At 43.5% G+C, this 22,322-nt stretch overlaps 1 protein-coding gene across 4 annotated transcripts in view; it reads right to left on the reverse strand.

The window, feature by feature from the left end:
- acsbg2 (acyl-CoA synthetase bubblegum family member 2) overlaps nt 1-21,982 on the reverse strand; it is a 45,580-nt gene extending 23,598 nt beyond the window's left edge. Inside the window, exons 1-3 of one of the 4 annotated variants that reach the window (XM_062998807.1) lie at nt 21,950-21,982; nt 6,008-6,143; nt 3,614-3,684 (exon numbers count right to left, since the gene is read on the reverse strand). In XM_062998807.1, the coding sequence (XP_062854877.1) occupies nt 3,614-3,684; nt 6,008-6,120 (184 nt within the window). In that variant the 5' untranslated portion in view covers nt 6,121-6,143; nt 21,950-21,982. Of the gene's footprint in view, nt 1-3,613; nt 3,685-6,007; nt 6,144-7,402; nt 7,769-10,638; nt 10,835-21,949 lie in introns of those variants that run through there. The other 3 variants (XM_062998806.1, XM_062998805.1, XM_062998808.1) reach the window with 3 other exon arrangements.
- Between the last annotated feature and the right edge of the window lie 340 nt (nt 21,983-22,322).

A 22,322-nucleotide genomic window follows, 5' to 3' on the forward strand; every position in this document is an offset into this window, starting at 1 on the left:
TACATTACTGTAATGAACAATAATAAACAATAATACACAGTAGTACTGTACATAAACACACATCACATTTCAGTACAGTACGTGTGCTGCACCATACACCATAATACATTTCCTTCTTTATTATATAAAGTGTATCTACCAGAAACAACAATAACTCTCATATTTCTCTATTATTTCCTTCTTTATTTCAGTAGTGTTGTATTTTGTAGGAAAGAATACTTTACTAAGCCGAATTCCTTCTTCTCTCTCACTCACTGTCCCCTCTGTCTGATACACAATGACACCTACTGGCAGGAGTAATTATACAACACCAAATAGTGATAGATTCATTTTCACAGCACTGCGCTTCCTCTGCACATTCTTTGGGGACATTTTAATATAGAATTTTACAAAATATAAAGAAAACACCGAAAAAACACCGTCTGCTGTCCGAATGTTCGCTCACTGTGTGTGTATATATATATATATAGAGAGAGAGAGAGAGAGAGAGAGAGAGAGACGGTTGGAGTCAACTTGTTCGTGACGTCACGTGTTGCACGAATTTCGGTTCGTGATCTGAAATTTGTCCGAACGTTAAGTTGAAAAAGATCGCTCGTAACCCGAAATGTTCGTATGGTAAACCGTTCGTAACCCAAGGGTCGACTGTATACTGCTTACATAGTTCAATGATGGTTAAAACTTAATCTTCTTTCATACTCTGGCTGGATTTAAACATCATAAAACCTTTTTGTGACATTCTGGAGAGCACTGCAGCGCGAACTGTTCCAGACTTTCTTTCTGTAGAAGTTCCATCATCCCACCACAGACCATTTAAAACTTGCGCACGACAGTCAAAGAAGCCAAATCAAGAGGTTCGTTTTCAGATTCAGCTTCATCCCTCAGGTTTCATTCACTGATTGAGTTAGAAACCACAGATCACAACCAGATAACTGTTCCATAAAGAGAGCAAAAGTTCAGCAGAAGCTGTTGGTGTAAGACTGATGGTTGTGAGACAGAGCCAGCGGGGAGCGTTGACCCCAGAGTAGTGATCCTAATTACTGCTTCATGGGTTCCTGATGAACTGAACCTCCAGCAACACTGATCTCCATTAAGCACCAGTACTGACTGTGTTTATCACAGCGGCGCTCCCGTCCCCTCTTATCTCAGTCTTCTCTCTAAACAAAAACGTCCACCCTGACTGTTTAATTCTTTTTATTTCAGATGCAGACGGTATGCAGCGCGCCGAACCCAAACAACGTGACGGCTCGTGTTAAGGAGCGGTCACGGTCGAACACCGACTTCAGTAACGCAACTACACTGACAGTGCAGAATGGTCAACACCAGGGTGCGCACCCCTTAAATGGAAACCCCAAATCACTGCAGTTGGTTGGGACACTGGTGATCGTCAAAAACAAACCATAATCTGGTGACCATGATCTCAGTTCCAATCTCAGCGGTGTTACCGAACTGGTCAGGCGTCTAACAGGACCTCCGCTATCTGCTCTAGGTGCTTGTACGAGGGTATAGTGTGACTCTCCATATGTAATAAGGCTGTAAGTCTGTAAGAATCCACCGCTGGCCGGTGAAAAGAAGTGAAAAGAAGGTTTAGCAACAATGGGGAATTGGCTATGATCATATTAGGCTAAAATGTAGGGGAAGAACTGGGGGAAGATCCTGCAGAAACCCTCAGACAAATACTTCTGGGTTTGTGGGTTTGGAAAGTTCTCTTTCTGTTTTACAACTGACCCAAGTATGTGTGTGTGTTCATGTGGTACGCGAGTGTGTGTGTGTTCATGTGGTACGCGAGTGTGTGTGTGTGTGTTGAAAAGTACTTCCTCTACACACACAATTTCCCTTTCACACACACACAGTTCTTTTAGAGAAGGATCCAACACTCGTATCAGCTTAATATTTACAAAAGTTAAACAAGCGTATCAAACCTCCCAAACTACTTTTGGGAACTGAAAGTTCTCACGTCGAAAGTATGTGGACACCTTATCGCGAGCTTGCTGGATATAAAAACGTTGGTGATGTATCTGATTGTCTGATTTCAGAGTGAACCAATCAGAAATAAGCTCATGTTAAGTAGCAGTCAGTACCTGCCATCAGTCACAGTGAGTCTGTCTGAAAACCTGGTGACCCGCCCTGCTCCCCACTACCTACAGCATTTTAAGGGAGCTCAGAGTTCAGCTCTTCTAGTAGGATTTTCCTTACATTTACTTACAGCATAACCTACAAAGAGCTTCTAAGACATCAAAGAATCTCATTGTTAAAAGTTATCGGCCGCTCAGGTGGCGCAGCGGTAAAGACGCGTCGTTTCGAATCCAGCTCTGCCTTCACCGGTCGAGGCTGGGCGGCTATACGGACAACGATTGGCCTGTTGTTCAGGTGGGGGGGGGCGGGATTTGAGACCGGAGGGGATGCTCTCTCAGGAACGGGGCGGTTGCGCCCTCTGCTGGCCGGTCGGTGGCGCCTGCATGGAGACGGGAGGGGGTGCGGCGGAGTGTGTGATCGTCCGTGCACGGTGCTCTGCCGCGCTGCACTCGTCAAGCGTGGGTGATAAGACCCACACTCGATTGGCTGTGCACGTGTCGGAGGAGGCGTGGAACGGCCTCGTCAGCCCCCGATCAGGAGCGGGGACCGGCGTTAGTGAGAGGATGATTGGTGGGATGAAAATTGGACGCGCTAAATTTATAAAGAAAAAGAAACGCTGCGTGGGCAAAGCGAGGAACATTATCAAGGACGTTTCTCATCCCAACCATGGACTTTTTTCCTTACTTCCGTCTGGCAGGCGTTACAGGAGCCTCCGCTCTTGTACCAGCAGGCTCAGGAAGAGCTTTATTCCTGAGGCTGTAACCCTGCTAAACTCTAACACAACACTTCGCTGAACCCTGGATCACACTAAACTCTTGTACTTTTTAAATGTTTCATCTCATCTGTTTACATATCAGTATTTGCAAATTTGCACATGGCACTACTGCACTAATCACACTAGCACAACAATAATGTATGTACAGTATATATTGTATATTATCCACTATACTTATATACTCTCTCCTATTTATTATCATTCATTTAGCTCTTGTAGTTAATTGATTTAGCCACTGTAGTCACTTTGTAATTATATAGTAGTCTATACACTGTACAACCATTACCTGTTTATTGTTTTTAATATATGCACCTTTATTTGTAATCTCTAATCTGTAATCTGTAACCTCTATATGTAAATAATCTCTATCTTGCACTTCTGGTTAGATGCTCCTGCATTTCGTTGGCTTTGTACTTGTACTATGCACAATGACAATAAAGTTGAATCTAATCTAATCTGATCTAATTACAGAGAACTGGACGTCCCTCCAAAATTCATAAAAAGACCAGAAAAAGGCTGATCCCGGAGGCTGTCCAGAGTCTTACAGCACCATTAAAGGAGCTGCAGGAATACATGTTAGCTCACCACAGCCAGACCCAGGTTTGAGTCCAAGTGGTGGCGCTGGCCTAGTCGGGCGCTCTACAACCACAACTGACCACGTCTGCCACAGTTCTATCCAGCGATGAAGAACCCAGTCCTGAAAAGCATCAAGCATCAGAGGAGGCACGTGCTGCCCTCACCTGCCAGCGTAGTATGTGTCCGTACCTGATTCCACCTCGTGTGTGTTCAACTCCTCCTCCTCTCGCTCTCCGGGACATTCCTCCTCTGATGATTCACTACAAGAGAACAGAGATCTCGTTATTCCAGGGCTGCAGGATGTCTGGAACGCCTCGAGTACAAGGAAGCACTTAAAATCATCGACTGTTTATTTTCTGGTTTAAAAAGTAAACTAGTTAAAGAATAAGTAAATAAAACTGCATGTAGACGTTCAGATACCTGTACCGCGTTCTAAATGTTTTAGTGTGAGCCTGCTGGACGTCCCCTCGCAAAGACAAACGGTATTAACCTAAAGTGACCTTTATGCAACCACCACATTTCCGAGAAGGCTTCTCACAAGGGTGTGTTTGGGAATTTGTGTCCATTCGGTTGTACAAAATATGGCAGCTCATGACAGGCAGTTCAGGTTCCGGAGCATCCCAGAGCCCTCCCTAAACTGTTGCTGCAAATTCAGAAGCATATTTACTTTATATCACTGATTTATTACACCTGTTTGCAACTGCTGTGGCTGAAACACGTGCATTCAGAAATTAGAAAAGGGTGGGCCGATACTTTTGTGCTAAAAGTGCTTTATTCATTATTAAACTACAAATATTTACTCAGCTTGAAAAGACCTTCTAGTGAAAGCATGAAGTACCTGCTACATCTTAAACGACATATGTTGGATTTCTACCTGAGCTATAAACGAGGAATCCAACCGGCACAACTGGCTGTGCGAGGTAGAGAGGGAGGGAGGGTTATGAGGTTCTTGCAGCTCGAGGCGGATGGCTGCAGAGCAGCAGTTAGTTGACTTATAGGCCATTTTCCTGGCAGGAATGGTTTTAATGGACACAGTCATGAGGGTGTATATATCCGATGTGGTATCTGGCGTATATGACTTGGTAGAGCAAACGGAGCAAGTCTGCTCTCTTACCCCTTTTCCACCAAAAAAAACATGGTTCTAGAACCGGTTCTGTTCGGGTTTCTCTGAACGTTGGTGTTCTGTAGAGAACCGACGCGCGTTTCCACCAGTTTTTGAGAACCAAGCCTGCGTCATCATCGGTGGGCGTTACATACTAAGAGTTAAGAGCGGTAACATCATGGTGGAGTGTGTGGATTATGTGCGAGCGTTTGTGCTGCTGTTACAGATGTTTGTTTTTATGTAAAAAGCATCTGTGTGTAGCTGGATTTACTTCACGTGTGTTTATGCACCTCGGGGAGATGAAAAAGCTTCACGCTTTATTTATCCCGTTAAGCGAGTTTCGTTCTGTCCGGGTCACTTTCATCTCGTCACATCACACAGTTCATCTTTTTAAAGGCGCTTTGAAAATATCAGCGGCAAACTGGTTCAAAATGTGATCAGGTGAAGATTAAAAGATAAAAATGCAGCATTAAGCTCCATACGAGACACCAGCGGACGCCGTTGTTGCTAACGCGCTATGCTGTACGACATGACACGCCCACAGGTGACGTCACGGTTCGGGCTGAATAAACCAGTATCCTGTGGTGCCAGATCGGCCCCGGCTAGTTCTCTGTCTGGAACCTCTTTTTTCCGGTGGAAACACGCGGAACCGGTTCAAAATCAAGTTCGGGAACCGGAACGGGCTCCGTGCCGCGTCGGTGGAAAAGGGGTATCGGAGCGACTCCACCTCTGGCAGGTGAAAAGAAGCGGTTGGGACTATGTGCATGTTCCAGTTTCAGAGAGCGCACCAGCGCCGACATCTCAAGCTCGTTACCAGGTGGCCGGGCGCCTATACGGACAACATTCGGCCCGTCCTAGGGTGGGAATGCCGGAGGGGATTCATCATAACTGCTGCAATTACGACCTCTGCTGGTCCATCGATGGTGCCGCACAGAGACCGATGCGTGACTCTCTGTACATGATACGGATCTCTGTATGAACCCTGGTGCGGGTGAAAAGAAGCGGTCGGTACTGCACACGTGTCGGAGGGGGCGTGTGTCCTCGATCAGGAGTGGAGGTCTGAAATACCACCTGGGAGTTGGATATGACTAGATTGGGAGGAAAATTGTGGCTCTACGGGCTTGGTTCGCTTGGTCCATGGTGTCCACAAAGTATGTGTTGCTGACGTTTATCAGTGCTCTTAATAATAATTTTAAACAACAATTATAGTGAAGCGCTGTGTTGGTGCAGCGCTCTGTCGTGCCAGCCCTCCGGGTTCGAATCTCAGCAGTTTGGTCAGCAAAAAAGGGGAATCTAAACCCCACAAGTGTGAGGCACGCCTACATGGGCGGCGGGCCGTAGACCAAGAGCCCCCACTGATGGAATGGCACTTAAGACGCAGCAGAGATTCCAACCCTCATCGACAGTACGTCAGTGTTCTGGAATGCCGAGCGCTCAAGACCCTTTAATGATTTAGTTTATGCTTGTTAAGTCGTACGTACTTGGCTGTGGCGTCGGCGGTGGGGTCGTCTAAAGAAGCGACGCTGTCGGCTGTAGCGCAGGACTGAAGGACACTCGCGTCTCCAACTGGATCGATCACTCCTGCTGCGGACATGGCTGACGTCTCACACTCGGTCACTACACACACACACAGTGTTAGGACGGTTTTAAAGCAGGAACGTACAGATCTTACTACCCCTCTGATTAGGCAGCAGGGGGGTTTCACACATACACCTGCCCCGTGGTACACTTATGACCACGTGGGGGTCACATTACTCGACGTTTCAGTGAGTCAATCAGACCCTGAGAACTCCTGAAATCAGAACTCCACACACCACTGACTCACGACGTCTCACACACATCAACGATCTGGCACTCTCATGAACCGTTTCGATTAAAATAGGGACGCCAAGTCTCAAACCGATACTGAAACACCACAAATTAAAGAACTTGTGAATTTACACAATCGACTTATCTTTTAAATCTATTTCTGCATTTCAGATTTGCAGTTTCCGTCCTCTCGAGTCTCAGCGCATCGGACTGAAGAACGACAACCTAAGGATAACTGGTCCACAGGGTCCAAGTCCCAGGAGTGACCCTTTATACCAATAAATTAGGGATGTAACGATACACTCTACCCACAGTGCGATACTGGGTTCACAACACAATACGTCCTCAATCAGGAGTGGAGGTCTGCAGCAGTAGAGGTAAAATACGATCTGGGAATTGGATATGACTAGATCGGGAGGAAAATTGTGGCTCTACAGACTTCTACATTTCGACCGGTTTGAATCGGGTTATTAACCTTAGTCTTGTGGTGCATCGTTACATCTCTACAATGAATATATGGACAACAGTTACAAGCTACAGTGGCAGCTCAGCTCAGCGGGTACTGGCCTGTAATCGGAAGGTTGCTGTTTCAAGCCCCAACACAGTCAGGCTCTCATCAGTGGGCCATTTAAAAAGGTCAAGAAAAAAGGTACAGATCTGCCTAAACATGTTCATCTTATTCATTCAGTATTGCAATATTTAGTGGACACTTTTATCCAAAACAACTTACGGTTACGACTGAATGCAATTCGAGCAATTGAGGTCTTACTCAAGGGTCCAAAAGTGGCTTGAAGCAGCAATCCTTTAGTTACTAATTACTAGTGCAATACCCTAACCGCTGAGCTACCTCTCTAAAGCCTGTTATATACAACCATCAACATTTATTTCCTCTGTAATAAGGAGGAGATGCCCTACATATTTAACAACCAAAATATACCAGTGATAACAAAGCACATCCAGTTCTGACGAGCTGCATCATCATACCGTGCATGTTCAGCCATATCTCATTTTAATTTATGAACTTTCATAAACATCAGTACAAAAATCCCTCCGTCTGGGGCACGAACCTCTGCTTGATTTTTCCATCCAGCCCTCAGTGACACGAACGTTAGTGTTTTATACAGGCAGAAAAAGAATTCCTCTTCAGTCGCTTTATTTATCAGAACCACGATCCAGCCCGAGAGGCTCAGACACGAGAAAAACAGACGTCACGTTCGTTTACTGGTTCGTTCCATTTCATGCCCGATCGTGTCCTTGTTTCCATATCCTGGGGTTAAAACCTACAGGAAGGGAGTCGCATCCAAGCAGGAAGCGCGTCTAGGAGTTCCTGAGGCAAGTCAGCAGTTCATGGACTCGAAAACTTGTGATCATCGCTGCTGGGTAAGGATGATAACGATTATCCGGTTAACTAATAATGCCGATTTGAAGCCCACCAGCTGTGTGTCCCGCCACATTTAGCATTTTTAATCAGAACGGGAAAGCTTTGTTTATGCATTTATATGATTAAAACCATACGTGTGGAACTATTACACATTTAAATCAAAGGGTGAAGCCTCAGTATGGACTCACGTGTGGACCTATGATTTTTGCATCGTGCTCCAGTACAAATATAGATCTTTAACATACAGACTGAACCCCATGGGCACATCTGCCATGCTATGCTGTTTTTTAATCAATATCGCATGTGTGACTTGACGGGATGCAATAAGCTTGCTGGTTTACTGCTGCTGGGTTTACTGAACTGTGGGAGCCCTGAGAAGACTGGATATCTTCTCACCTAGCTGTAGTGTACTCAACTGGATGATGAACGTACGTGTATGTATGTAATTCAGCATAAACAATACAAACACACCCCCTCGCCATACCATGACAGATCCCAGCACGGGTGGTCATCTCATTATTTCCATAAACAATCCGGCAGCCCGACCCGTCAGACTGCAGAACAAGTTTCCATTGTGGACTAATTCACGTCAGGTAAGCTCGGGCCCTGAGGAGTCCATGTTTACATACGGCTTGCATAATACCGACTCGATTTGCATTTACCGCAACCGACTGTGTTCACGGACAATGGTTTATCGAAGCGAGTCTGGAAACACCCGTCACAAGGCATGCTGGTTTGCTTCCAAATCTGAGCTCACTTTAATTCAGCACAGCACAGATTTCAAAGTCAAACTGTGAGGTTTGTGTTCATCATCATGGTCTGTATGGAGCTGATGAATTAATAAGCAAAACGGACAGACGGCGGTCCCACCGAGCTGGACTTCAGACGTCATGTCACCAGAAATCACAAATCCGAGCCAAAGAACCGATTCACAAATTGCACGTCATCAATCACACTGGGAATGCTGACTGGTTTATGGTACCATACAAACAAAAGTACTGGGTAAAACACATCCTTAAAATAACTGCTGATTAAAAAACATCATTTCATCAAGCATATGTGGAGGCTTTCTGCCAAATTTTTTTATTTTATACCCTTTGGCTGCCAACGCTGGCTGGGTACATCAGACCATCCAAACCCTGCAGCCTGCAAAATGCTTCTAAAGGGAGATTAGGAAATTGGCTGGTGGGTGTGGAGCATCTTGGCTGAATGGAAGGTCGTCGAGATACCAGTGCCATCAGAATCAGGCCTACAGATTCGTCCCAGGTGATTCAGTCGGATATGGATGGCGACGTAGACTCCGATGTCCAGTTCCGATACCCGTGTGCCCATTTGTAGGTGTTTTCACTGGTGGACACGAGCTAGTGTGGACATTTTTTGGGTGGTGGTCCTATAGTTTTGCCTGATCAGTGTGTATAGTGATTAATTCTAAAGAAATAGTTCGCTGGTGTTGGGCCCTCGAGCAAGACCCTCAATTGCTCAAATGTATTGCAAGTGGCTTCGGATAAAAGCGTCTGCTAAATGCCGAGAACGTAAATGTATGCGAATCAGACATTCACACCCGAACACATGCATCCCAAATGTCCCATAAACACCCTGTATTGACCGGGGGGGCTGCTCTCCAGCTGTTAGACCACTTGCACCCTGGGGAGAACAGCTGCATGCAGCCATTCACATTCATATGAGTGTTTTTAAGCAGTGTGTGCGTTTAGCTTTTTATAGTCTTGATACTGAACCCTCCATCTGTAGGGCAGTTGTAGCCTTGTGGTTAAGGTACTGGACTAGTAATTTACCACTGTTGGGTCCTTGAGCGAGGCCCTTAACCCTCAATTGCTTAGACAATATATACCGTATATACACTGTTCGGCCATAACATTAAAACCACCTCCTTGTTTCTACACTCACTGTCCATTTTATCAGCTCCACTTACCATATAGAAGCACTTTGTAGTTCTACAATTACTGACTGTAGTCCATCTGTTTCTCTACATGCTTTGTTACCCCCTTTCGCGCTGTTCTTCGATGGTCAGGACCCCCACAGGACCCCCACAGAGCAGGTATTATTTAGGTGGTGGATGATTCTCAGCACTGCAGTGACACTGACATGGTGCTGGTGTGTTAGTGTGTTAGTTAAACACCTCACTGTCACTGCTGGACTGAGAATCGTCCACCAACCAAAAACATACAGCCAACAGCGCCCCGTGGGTCTAGAAGATGACCGACTCAAACAGCAGCAACAGATGAGCGATCGTCTCTGACTTTACATCTACAAGGTGGACCGACTAGGTAGGCGCGTCTAATAGAGTGGACAGTGAGTGGACACGGTGTTTGAAACTCATACCAGCACAACACACACTAACACACCAGCACCATGTCAGTGTCACCGCAGTGCTGAGAATCATCCACCGCCTAAATAATACCTGCTCTGTGGTGGTCCTGACCATTGAAGAACAGCATGCAGAGAAACAGATGGACTACAGTCAGTCATTGTAGAACTACAAAGTGCTTCTATATGGTAAGTGGAGCTGATAACATGGACAGTGGGTGTAGAAACATGTTGTGGCTGATCGGTGTATATAGACAGTAGATAGAAAATGTAAATGTAGGTCTTTATGGGGAAGCAGAGTCCCTCCCAAACACACACACACACACACACACACACACACACACACACACACACACCCCCAACAGGATGCGCTGTAGGATTTCAATATAAGCATTAATTAGTCACAATTATCAACAATTCCTCCCTATTTCACTACAGCTGGTCATAAAAATCAACATTTATAAGGACACTAGGGCTAAAACGCCATCATACAGTAGTGTAGCACATCAGTACAGATCTGTTGCTTCAGTCAGTCACACCCAACATCCACAACCACACACGGGACCATCACACAGCCCCCAAACTGTTCACACTTACACTGCATCCTCCACTCACTGCTCCGGGATCCTTAACGCGGTGAAAGAATTAAATCTGGATGTTATTTAATAATTCTTTGCTCTCGTCTCTTCCTGCTTGTTGTAACCGACGCCGGTAACGCAGCTCCTCTTCCGCCGAAACCACTCATTCATTTAAACAGAGGAGCGGAGGGGGGCGTCCCAACACTCCGGCTGATGCACCAGCCTCGCTTTAGCTTCACCTCCCACCGGAAAAAAAAAACGCTGTAAACGCTGATTGGCCGGACCAGCTCACACCACAATACAAGCCCCTCCCACTACAACGGTAACACGCACGCGCACACAACTATGAGCGACGTGACATGCAGGGTTACTGTAGGTTAAGCGAGCCGGGCGGCATCTGGACATTCTGAGTCCGGTATCACCCCACACATCTGCACACATCTGTGTCCTCCTCCGCACCACAATTTTAACACATCATCCACTGCATTTACATGTACAAGTACAGCGAGGGCTGAAATTCCACACATTCCACATACCAGCTCGATACCAATACAATCTATAGTGACGTGGAGATGTGGTGTTTACACATGTATCTCAGCTCAAAACCACAATATATAATATACAACATAGAAATAAATATCTTCCACTCACTATGTGAGTGTAATGTTTTAGTTAGACTCTGTCGTGCTCCCATCAGTGGTTAATATAATTAGGATTTTAGATAGATAGATAGACAGGCAGACATATAGATAGAAAAATAGACATGCAGACAGATAGACATGCAGGCAGGCAGACAGACAGACAGACAGACAGACAGACAGACAGACAGATAGATAGATAGATAGATAGATAGATAGAAAAATAGACATACAGATAGATAGATAGATAGATAGATAGACAGACATGCAGACAGATAGATAGATAGATAGATAGATAGATAGATAGACAGACAGACAGACAGATAGAAAAATAGACATGCAGACAGATAGATAGATAGATAGATAGATAGATAGATAGATAGATAGATAGATAGATAGATAGACATGCAGACAGATAGATAGATAGATAGATAGATAGATAGATAGATAGATAGATAGATAGATAGATAGACAGACAGACAGACATGCAGATAGATAGATAGATAGATAGATAGATAGATAGATAGATAGATAGATAGATAGATAGATAGATAGATAGACAGACAGTTAGATAGATAGATAGATAGATAGATAGATAGATAGATAGATAGATAGATAGATAGATAGATAGATAGATAGACAGGCATGCAGACAGACAGACAGACAGATAGATAGATATTCGAACATTGCTGAGGCATACAAAGCCACCCCCCTAACCCACCTGGGACAGTCTGATCACCTTTCATTGTTCCTGCTCCCCAGATATGTGCCACTCATCAAATGTGTGAAAACTACAACAAGGACAGTTAAAGTGTGGCCAGACGGAGCCATCTCCTCCCTACAGCATCAGTTCCATAACACTGATTGGAGCATGTTTTCGTCTGAAGCCTCCATGGACATAGACTTGGACGCATACACATCATCTGTACTAAACTACATCAACACGTGTATTGATAATGTCACCTCTGTCAAGCATGTGAAAATCTTCCCCAACCAGAAGCCCTGGATGAACGCAGAGGTTCGACTTCTGCTGAAAGCACGGGACGCTGCATTCAGATCGGGTGACACTGAGGCCTACAGCTCAGCCAGGGCAAATCTGAAAAGGGGCATCAGAAGAGCCAAACACACCTACAAACTGTCTGTTGAGGAGCACTTTCACAACTCTGACCCCCGTCGTATGTGGAAGGGCATTCAGACACTCACCAGCTATAAACCATCACATCCAACCCCTCCATCCAACAGTGCGTCCCTCCCAGATGAGCTTAACAGGTTCTACGCTCGCTTTAACTACAACACACTTCACACCACACAGAGTCGACCACCTGAGGACTGCAACCTCCTTACACTCTCTACAGCTGAGGTGTGTTCAGTACTGAGTAAAGTAAACGCGAGAAAGGCTGCCGGCCTTGACGGCATTCCTGGACGTGTCCTGAGAGCATGCGCTGAACAGTTAGCCCAGGTCTTTACTAACATCTACAACCTGTCACTGGCCCAGGCTACTGTTCCTACGTGCTGGAAGACATCGATCATCATTCCGGTGCAGAAGCGTACTACTGCAGCTTGCCTGAACGACTTCAGACCGGTAGCACTCACACCTGTTGCAATGAAGTGCTTTGAGAAACTGGTTCTCTGCCATCTGAAAGCGGCGCTTCCACCAGCACTGGATCCCTACCAGTTTGCCTACCGTGCAAACAGATCAACAGAGGATGCCATTTCCACTGCCCTTCACTGGACAATAATGACACCTACATACGGATGCTGTTTATTGACTTCAGTTCCGCCTTCAATACGGTTATCCCAACCAAGCTGGTTGCCAAGCTCAGTGACCTGGGAATCAGCACCCCCATGTGTAACTGGGTCTTGAACTTTCTAACAAACAGACCCCAGTCTGTAAGGTTGGGTAGTCAGGTGTCCTCTAGCCTGACTCTGAGTACTGGTGTTCCACAGGGCTGTGTGTTAAGTCCACTGCTTTTCTCCCTGTTCACCCACGACTGTGTGCCGCTGCATAGATCCAACATCCTCATCAAGTCTGCAGATGACACCACAGTGGTTGGCCGCATCAAAGACAACGACGAATCGGCCTACAGGGAGGAGATCCAGCACCTGGTGGCGTGGTGTTCCTCCAACAACCTTCATCTGAACACTGAGAAGACCAAAGAGCTTATCGTGGACTTCCGGAAAACCAAGAGCTGTACACACCTCCCTGCTATCAACGGTGACGAGGTGGAGCGTGTCTCCAGTTTTAAGTTTCGGGGCATCCACATCTCTGAGGATCTTTCCTGGACCCACAACACATCCTGTCTGGTGAAGAAAGCGCAGCAGCGCCTTTACTTCTTGAGGAGACTAAAAAAGGACCATCTGTCTCCCCAGATTCTCACAAACTTCTACCGCTGCACCATTGAGAGCGTACTGTCCAACTGTGTGACAGTGTGGTACGGCAGCTCCACTGTGGCTGACAGGAAGGCCCTCCACAAGGTGGTGAGGACTGCTCAACGAATCATCGGTACACAACTCCCCACCATCGGAGACCTTCACCACCAGCGCTGTGTGCGCAGAGCACACAGCATCATCAGGGACCCCTACCACCCCAGCCACACACTGTATAACCTTCTGCCGTCTGGGATAAGATACAGGAGCATACGTGCCAGGACCAGTCGGTTTAAAAACAGTTTTTTTCCCACCTCAATAACTTTATTGAACACCACTCTTCGCCGTTAACACACAACATTCCGGACATTCTGGACTAAACACTGGATCTATTATTTATTATTTATCATTGCACCTTCTGATTACACACTGGACTGTGTTACTATTTATCATTGCACATTTATCATTGCACAAGTTGCACCTGCACTTTACTATCACCCCGGACTGCACACTGGACTGTCGTAATTATTTATCATTGCACCCGCACTTTACACAACTGTCATACATATATATTGTGGCGCCGGCGAGTAGGAAGGCGAGCGTCGGGGCTGCGAGTGAGCTGCCCTTGGCAGTTCAATCAGTGGATTAGGACAGACACTCATTCATACACACAGACATTCATACAACAGACAAACATACAGGCTACTTATCCAGCCCTCACCGTAGCCACCCCAGCCCCAACACTGGGCTACACGGCCACGGTAAGCACGGACAGCATGGCCGTAAGGGCTTCTGGGTAAAGCCCGTGGCGGCCCCCTAGCGGTGACGCTACATTATGTATAGTTATAGTTTTTTTTTCACCATCCACCATAGTTATAGTTACAGCTGTATAGTTACTATTTACTCATCCTTTATTACTAGTACTGTTATTACTACTATATACCTAACTAATCTATTATTATTACTGTTATTATTATAATAAATATAAATTTTTTTTATTAATATGCTTATTGTTATTATTGCTATTATGTATATAGTACTATGTACATAGATATAATTCCATATATGTAAATAGCTATAGTATAACTTTCTATTCATATTAATCATAGGTATATGTTACTAATATTCTCTGTTTTTTTTTTTTTTTTTGCACAATGCTACTATTTGCACTTCTGGTAGATGCTAACTACATTTCGTTGCCTTGTACCTGTACTGAGCAATGACAATAAAGTTGAATCTATCTATCTATCTATCTATCTATCTATCTATCTATCTATCTATCTATCTATCTATCTATCTATCTATCTATCTATCTATCTATCTATCTATCTATCTATCTATCTATCTATCTATCTATCTATCTACAACAGACACATCGGTAGATCCAGCTATAAATATTTAGATCGATAGATAGATAGATAGATAGATAGATAGATAGATAGATAGATAGATAGATAGATAGATAGATAGATAGATAGATAGATAGACAAATAAACAGATGGACAGACAGACAAAAAGATAGGTAGATCCAGCTATAGATATTTAGATAGACAGACAGACTGACAGATAGATATACAAATATACAGACAGCCAGAGAGACAGACAGACAATTTGACAGATAGACAGACAGATAGACACTTTATTGATCCTGAAGTAAATTACAGCTCGAGTCTAACTGATAACAATGAGAGGACACACCACACACAACACACTACAGAAATTCAACAGTACATATGCAAAACCAGAACATACACAAGAACAAAGATTGAAATGTACCCGTACTTTACATTTACTGGGTAACTATAGCAACCAGCACTGCTATAAATACATAAAGTCACACACATAGGTCTCTAGAGTGCAGTTATAAATGAATGAATGAATGAATGAATGTGCAGTGAGGTGCAGTTTTAAGAATGAAATAAAAATTAAATAGAAATTAATTATTAAATAGTAAGGCGAGTATTGCACATCGAGTTGGACCAATATAGCCACACACACACACACACACACACACACTATATCGGCCTTACTCTTTACCCTTGTGGGCGGGTCATATATCGGTCCAACTCAGTGTGCAATAATTCCCAGTAGATTTTTCCCCCCCAACGTTCAATTCCTGGCTGTGTTCTTGCTATATTTGCTTATATCGACTTTCATTTATAATTCCCCTCAGAGCTGAGGCAGTGGTCAGCTGTTTGCATGTGATGTCTAAAAGTTCCTCAAAACTCCAAACCGCTGATCAATTGTATTTATAGGTGCACATATGTAAGCACAGGAGGGAATGTTTGGTTATTTTAAGACCTGACTGTCTGTTTATTTCGGGATTATTTTTAACACATCACATGTTAGTTTTGCTTTCAGTTTTGAGCAGACATTCAAGCTGAAGAACATGTGAGGGAGTTTAAAGATCGAGTTGCAGGACAGGACTGCAAATCATCCATGATTTATCATTCCAGATAACATAAAGAAGCCAAAAACCTGCACAGACGTCTTTAATATAAAAAATCTTCCAGAAATGCAGTTCCACCACAAGTGGCTACACAAGTGTTGTTAATGTATTGCAATGTAATGTCTTCCCTTCCTTCCATCCAATGCTTTTCTTCTTGATATACATCGACCAGGTGAAGTGAATAACACTGATTATCTCTTCATCACGGCACCTGTTAGTGGGGGGATATATTAGGCAGCAGGTGACATTTTATCCTCAAAGTTGATGTTAGAAGCAGGAAAAATGGGCGCGCGTGAGGATCTGAGCCAGTTTAACGAGGACCAAATTGTGACAGCTAGACGACCGGGTCGGAGCATCTCCAAAACTGCAGCTCTTGTGGGGTGTGTCCCGGTCTGCAGTGGTCAATATCTATCAGGAACAATGATAAACCGGCGACAGGGTCATGGGGGACCAAGGCTCATTGATGCCCGTGTGGTCCGATCCAACAGACGAGCTGCTGTAGCTCAACCTGCTGAAGAAGTTCATGCTGGTTCTGATAGAAAGGTGTCAGAATACACAGAGCAGCACAATCGCAGGGGACCAACACAGTATTAGGAAGGTGGTCATAATGTTATGCCTGATCGGTGTACGTTCCAAGGTTTTTTTTTATTTGTGGGTTTGTGCACATTATTCTCTAAGGTTTGAGACGTCTGCAGTTCTTTAGACGTCTAAGATCTAGGATCTAAGCCCTTGGAGAAATGTTAGCAACTTCTGGGTAGATTTTCCAGCATAGTTAAACATAATTTGGAAATAATGGCTCTTACTGTGGTTCAGTAAAGTCCTACAGCATTAGACATGTCTGTGCAACCACTCCCAGACTGATGTATGTTAACAATGTGTTATGTAAAGGTGTTTCTTAGCTTCTTTGGAATTTTTTTAGATTGTGTTACGCTGGTTGACTGATGGTTTGGTTTATAATGAGTAATATTTATTTTTAACAGGGTTACAGTAATCAAGCCTGGCTGCATAACCAAGAGGGGAGGTGTTTGGAACTATTTTCATGCCCCTGTGGGTAACTAAAGACTCCTCTCTGATTTGGAGGAAAATTACCCCAACAGCCAGTTTGCATTACCAAAACTGAAAGTGATAGCCGGGTATAAACAGCTCTTGTTACAGTGCTAAATATATCTTGCCCTTGTTGTCCCCAACTATGTTGTGTACACAGTAAATACTGTTGATATTCTGCTTTCTGTTCTTGATGGTTTGAGGATCTATTTGTTTGTCTTCCTTGCCATTCAAGCTACTTGCTTTAGTCTTTACCAGCAACATGCAATCTGTGACTTGTTGGTACCAGGTGAGGGAATCATGAGGACCAGTCTGTACAGGCAGTGATTGGACATGACTCACGACTTTCCCAAGTTTCAGATGAGAAAAATGCAAGATTGCAAATAATTTTAGTCTTTCACCATCTACTGTACACAACATTGTGAATAGCTTCAGGGAATGTGGAGAGATCTCAGTCCGTGTAGGGTAAAGTTGGAAACCACTGCATGACTTTCAAGCCCTCAAAAAGCACTGCATTAAAAAACAATTATGCTACTGTGATAAATATAGCCACATGAGAATACTCGAGAATACTTCAGAAAAGTGTTGTCAGTTAACACAGTCTACCGCAATGTCAAAAAATTCAACCTAAAACTGTATTACACAAAAAGAAAGTGGTGCATCGATTGTATCTCAGAAACGCCGAGTTCTCAGGGCCCAAGCTCATCTCAGATGGACTGACAGACAGTTATACGCCACCGAAGTTACCTTCACACAGCTACCTTTTTGAACTTGACACAGCACTTCTTTCAGGCCCAGAGAACTCTGAGATGTTTCTGTATAGAATTAATATATGGGTTTCTCTTTGTGTAACAGAGTTTCAGATTTAATTTCTTGCATTTATTTTATTTAAACACTTGATGAGTGAAATGAAGTGAACACAGAGATGTGTCAGAAATTTATTTTCTAATCAATATATTTTTTAAAACTGTAAACAGAAACTGATAGATAATAATATAATCTAGAGGGGATGGAACATATTTATTTGTCATATATACATGTACGGTACAATACAATTCTTCTTCCACAGAGTGAGAGGTTAAGAGGCCTTGCTCAAGGGTCCAACAATGGCTGCATGGCAGAGAAAGGATTAGATCACACAACCTTCACTAGGTTACCACTCTCCACATCCACATTAACCAGTTACTAAAATAATTGTTAATTGCAGCCATACTAAACATTATTTTCTGTACTATTGTGATAATATCACTGGTATCATATTAATAAAAATACTGTGAATGTTTCTGCTTCAGTGTAGGTATAATTTGTGAGTTTTTATGTCCTTAAAAACCAGGTTCAAACATTTTATTTAAAATGCTGCTCAATAAGACAAAGTACAGACAGTTTGGTAATAATAAACATAAGTATTTCAGAACACATGACTGGCTGAAACACCTCGGTGTAGAAAGAGTCACACGTGTGTAAATAAAGGTTTCAGGACAGCTGAGGTCGGGTCAGAGGGACAGTTTAACATGGGCGTGTCACAACCTTACCTTCATGTCACTAAAATGTATTTTAACAGCATCAGGGCTGACGAGACAGTATTAATAACTAACTAACTAACTAACTAACTAACTAACTAAAGTCTTCAACTGGTAACCAGACATAAATGGTGTAAGAAACATAAACTACTGACATGGTACAACAGTACAACATCAAGACATTGGGACAGTATGAAAAATGCAAATAATTATGTTTACATTTCTTATTTTGTTGTTTATTTGATGTCAGACAGGATGAAGCTGAGATATTTCATCTTTTATCTGCTCAACTTCATTTCATTTATTAATAAACATCCATTCCTGCATTTCAGCCCTGCAACACATTCCAAGAAAAGTTGGGACGGGGGCAATTTAGGGCTGGTAATGAGGTGAAAAAAATAATAAAGTTGTGATTTTAAACAGGTGACTGTAATCATGATTTAGAGTCTCTGAGGAGCAAAGATGATCAGAGGATCTCCAGTTTGTCTTCAGATTGTGTAAGAAAATGATTAAAATGTTTAAAAACAACGTTCTTTAAAGAAAGATCGGAAGGGATTTGCTTATTTCTCCCTCTACAGTGCAGAATATCATTAAACCATTCAAGGAATCTGGAGGAGTTTCAGTACAAAAAGGTGAAAGGAAAAAGCCTATGCTGAACACCTGGGATCTCCAATCCCTCAGACGACGTCGCATCGAGAATTCTCCCTGCCGAAACGTCTTTTTAGTTTTGTGAGAAAGAACCTCAACATTACAAAGTGGTAAATGGGCGCCCAGGTGGCACAGCAGGATATTCCACTAGCACACCAGCGCCAAGATTCTGAACTCCTCGGTTCGAAACTCGACGTTGCCACCGGTCGGCTGGGCGCCATCTGGCGGGCATAATTGGCAGTGCTTGCAGCAGATACTAATTGGCCACCGTGTCTGCTAATGTGGGACGACTGGACTATGTGTGTGGGATCTTTATACCCTGGGTGAGAAGAGGAGGGCTGTACACGTGTTGGAAGAGGTGTGTACAGCGACGTGCTCTCCTCGAATGCAATCGGGTATCTCTCAGCAGCGGAGGCAAAATGAGTGTGCTAAATCGGGAGGAAAATGGGATAAAAATGCATAAAAAACCCAAAAAACAAAGTGGGTAAATGCTTTACCCTCCCAACTTGAAGGCCTGAAGTGACCAGACAAAACATACAATATTTTTAGTTCATAACATCTGCAATCATATAAAGGTCAAAGCAAATGGAAAAGCCACACATAACTGTCCCAACTTTGTCTGATTTGGGCTTGTGGAATTCTTTATACATTTAAAATGCACAAAATAACAACCAATATAAAGAATATTTGCATCTTGCCCCACTTCCATCCTCCTCCAGTCCTGAGCAAACACACCCATCCTGCCAAACATTAAACTGTGGACAGTATCAGTTACTCCAGATCATGAGCTCTTAATATTTCATGAAGCTTTTTGTGTTGGAGCCAGTTCCACCTTGTTGTGTTTACACGGAACTATCTGATGATCAGGTGTGACCCTGTGTGATTAGATAAAGAGCGGTTAATCTTTGAACCACTATGTACAAGAGCTGGTACCAACATAACCAACAGGTCAGACTGGCAACGATGATTTAGTAACAGCGTCTCTATTTAATAAGACAACAATATTTAATTTTCGTCTGGCCAGTCACCCCGTTCTCAGGGCTCAAAGCTTCTGCAGCCCTCCTCCTCACCCTGTGGGTGTTTTATTCCGGGTTAGTATTAATAGTTAGAACCAACCAGGTCACCTTCTTATTGTTTACATGTTGTCATTCTGCAAATCCACGACAAATGGTATTAAATATTTACAATTATTCAAGCATTAATGTTTTTATTCATTCATTCATTGTCTGTTTTACCACCGCTTCTATTCAGGGTCGTAGTGAGGACGATTTACTGGCCGAAAAGCAGGAAACACCCCGGACAGATCACCAGTCCATCACGGGGCACACACACACACCTTTGGTCCAATTAGATCCAATTAACTTGACGGGAATCAAACCCAGGACCTTCTTGCTGTAAGACGACAGTGCTACCCACTGAGCCACCGTGCCGCCCACTCCTCAATGCGTTTGCTATCAGATTTACTTTCAGTGCACAAATCCACTTCAAACTTACACAATTAATGTCTTTTGACGTGCTATGTACACACATAAACAACTAACAAAAGTTTGTATATGCATAAATCTTGAAATATTAAAACTGAATTGATAAGGGGAAAGTATTCTGTCCCTAATTGTACATTTGGAAATGTTATATCTTATGCAAATCGCTCATGAAGTTGAAGGAGCTTCCAATTAAAAAATACACACACTTTAAGAAAAGCTATAGAACCACAGCAAACACAAAACAATCCTTATTAAAAATGAAGTTTTAAATTACTCTAATCCACTATTTCTGGAATCCTGGGTTTGGATCCCCGGCGGTGCTATCAGCTGATCAGGTGTCTACATAAAGACATGGCTGTGTCTGAGCGAGGGGTGGCTGAGGCGCTGTGATAGATTGGCCTCGTGTTCGGTGATTCCAAGGAAACTAAACCCATGTGACCCTGAACAATTGGGATTGTCAGGTAGTTACCAGTGATCGTAATGTTGGCGTTATGGTGACACCCTCGGCACTGGTGGTGGAACGTTAAGTGACTACAACACAATCACAATTACATTACCATTGTGAGTTAGAGATATAAAAGCTCTGACAATGTTTACATTAGTATATGACATTTCCACCCAACATGATGCAACTAACAGAGTTCCAAAGAGTACAAATAATGGGTGACCAAAACACAGACGCCACAAAACTATAAGTTATTAAGACAAACAGCCTCAGTAATCATTGCAGCGTGTAATTTAATGAGCATCTCTATGATCCAGTTTCACCAACAACAAAAATTCAATCATAAGCTTCACAAAGCTAAAGCACAAAGATGCATAGCTTGGTGTAAAGAGCACCAAACCTGGACTGCTGAGTGATAAAAATATAATGAGTCCACTTGACCCGTACACACCTACATCTAGACAGATATGAACAATAAACAAATGTAAACGTCCCAGATGTAAAATACAGTGAAGGATCTATGATGGTCTGGTGACAATCCTGTGTGGGTCTTTAGTCACTTACTTCATCACCAGCATTATATTCACTAAGATAATCATACTAATTGTTTAATTAAACAATAATATATTAATACTAGATATGTGATGTTGTGTGCAGCAGTTTAATATTATCTACAGAAGTAGATGAACATGATCTTATAAATCACAACTGATTGAGTGAAATGTATTTACTCACCAACGTGCTGCTCACTTCCTTCCTAATACTGCTCTTAATCGTGTCGTGTGTATTTATTCACTACAGGACAGTGTGTGTGTGTGTGTGTGTGTGTGTGAGAGAGAGAGAGAGAGAGAGAGAGAGAGAGAGAGAGAGAGAGAGAGAGAGAGAGAGAGAGAGAGAGAGAGAGAGCGCAATAAAAAATATTACCACAACAGCGACATCTACCAATCAGAACCGCTTTAAACCCTATTACAGTACATGCCTGCATAATAACACCGAGCAGGTAGAACATTCTGAGCACTGAGAGGTGAAGTGAATAACACTGATTATCTCTTCATTACGGCACCTGTTAGTGGGGGTGGGGGGGGGGGGGGGGGGGGGGGGGTGTATA

This window comes from Trichomycterus rosablanca, chromosome 7, assembly GCF_030014385.1.
Source record: "Trichomycterus rosablanca isolate fTriRos1 chromosome 7, fTriRos1.hap1, whole genome shotgun sequence".
NCBI classification, from domain to species: Eukaryota; Metazoa; Chordata; class Actinopteri; order Siluriformes; family Trichomycteridae; genus Trichomycterus; species Trichomycterus rosablanca.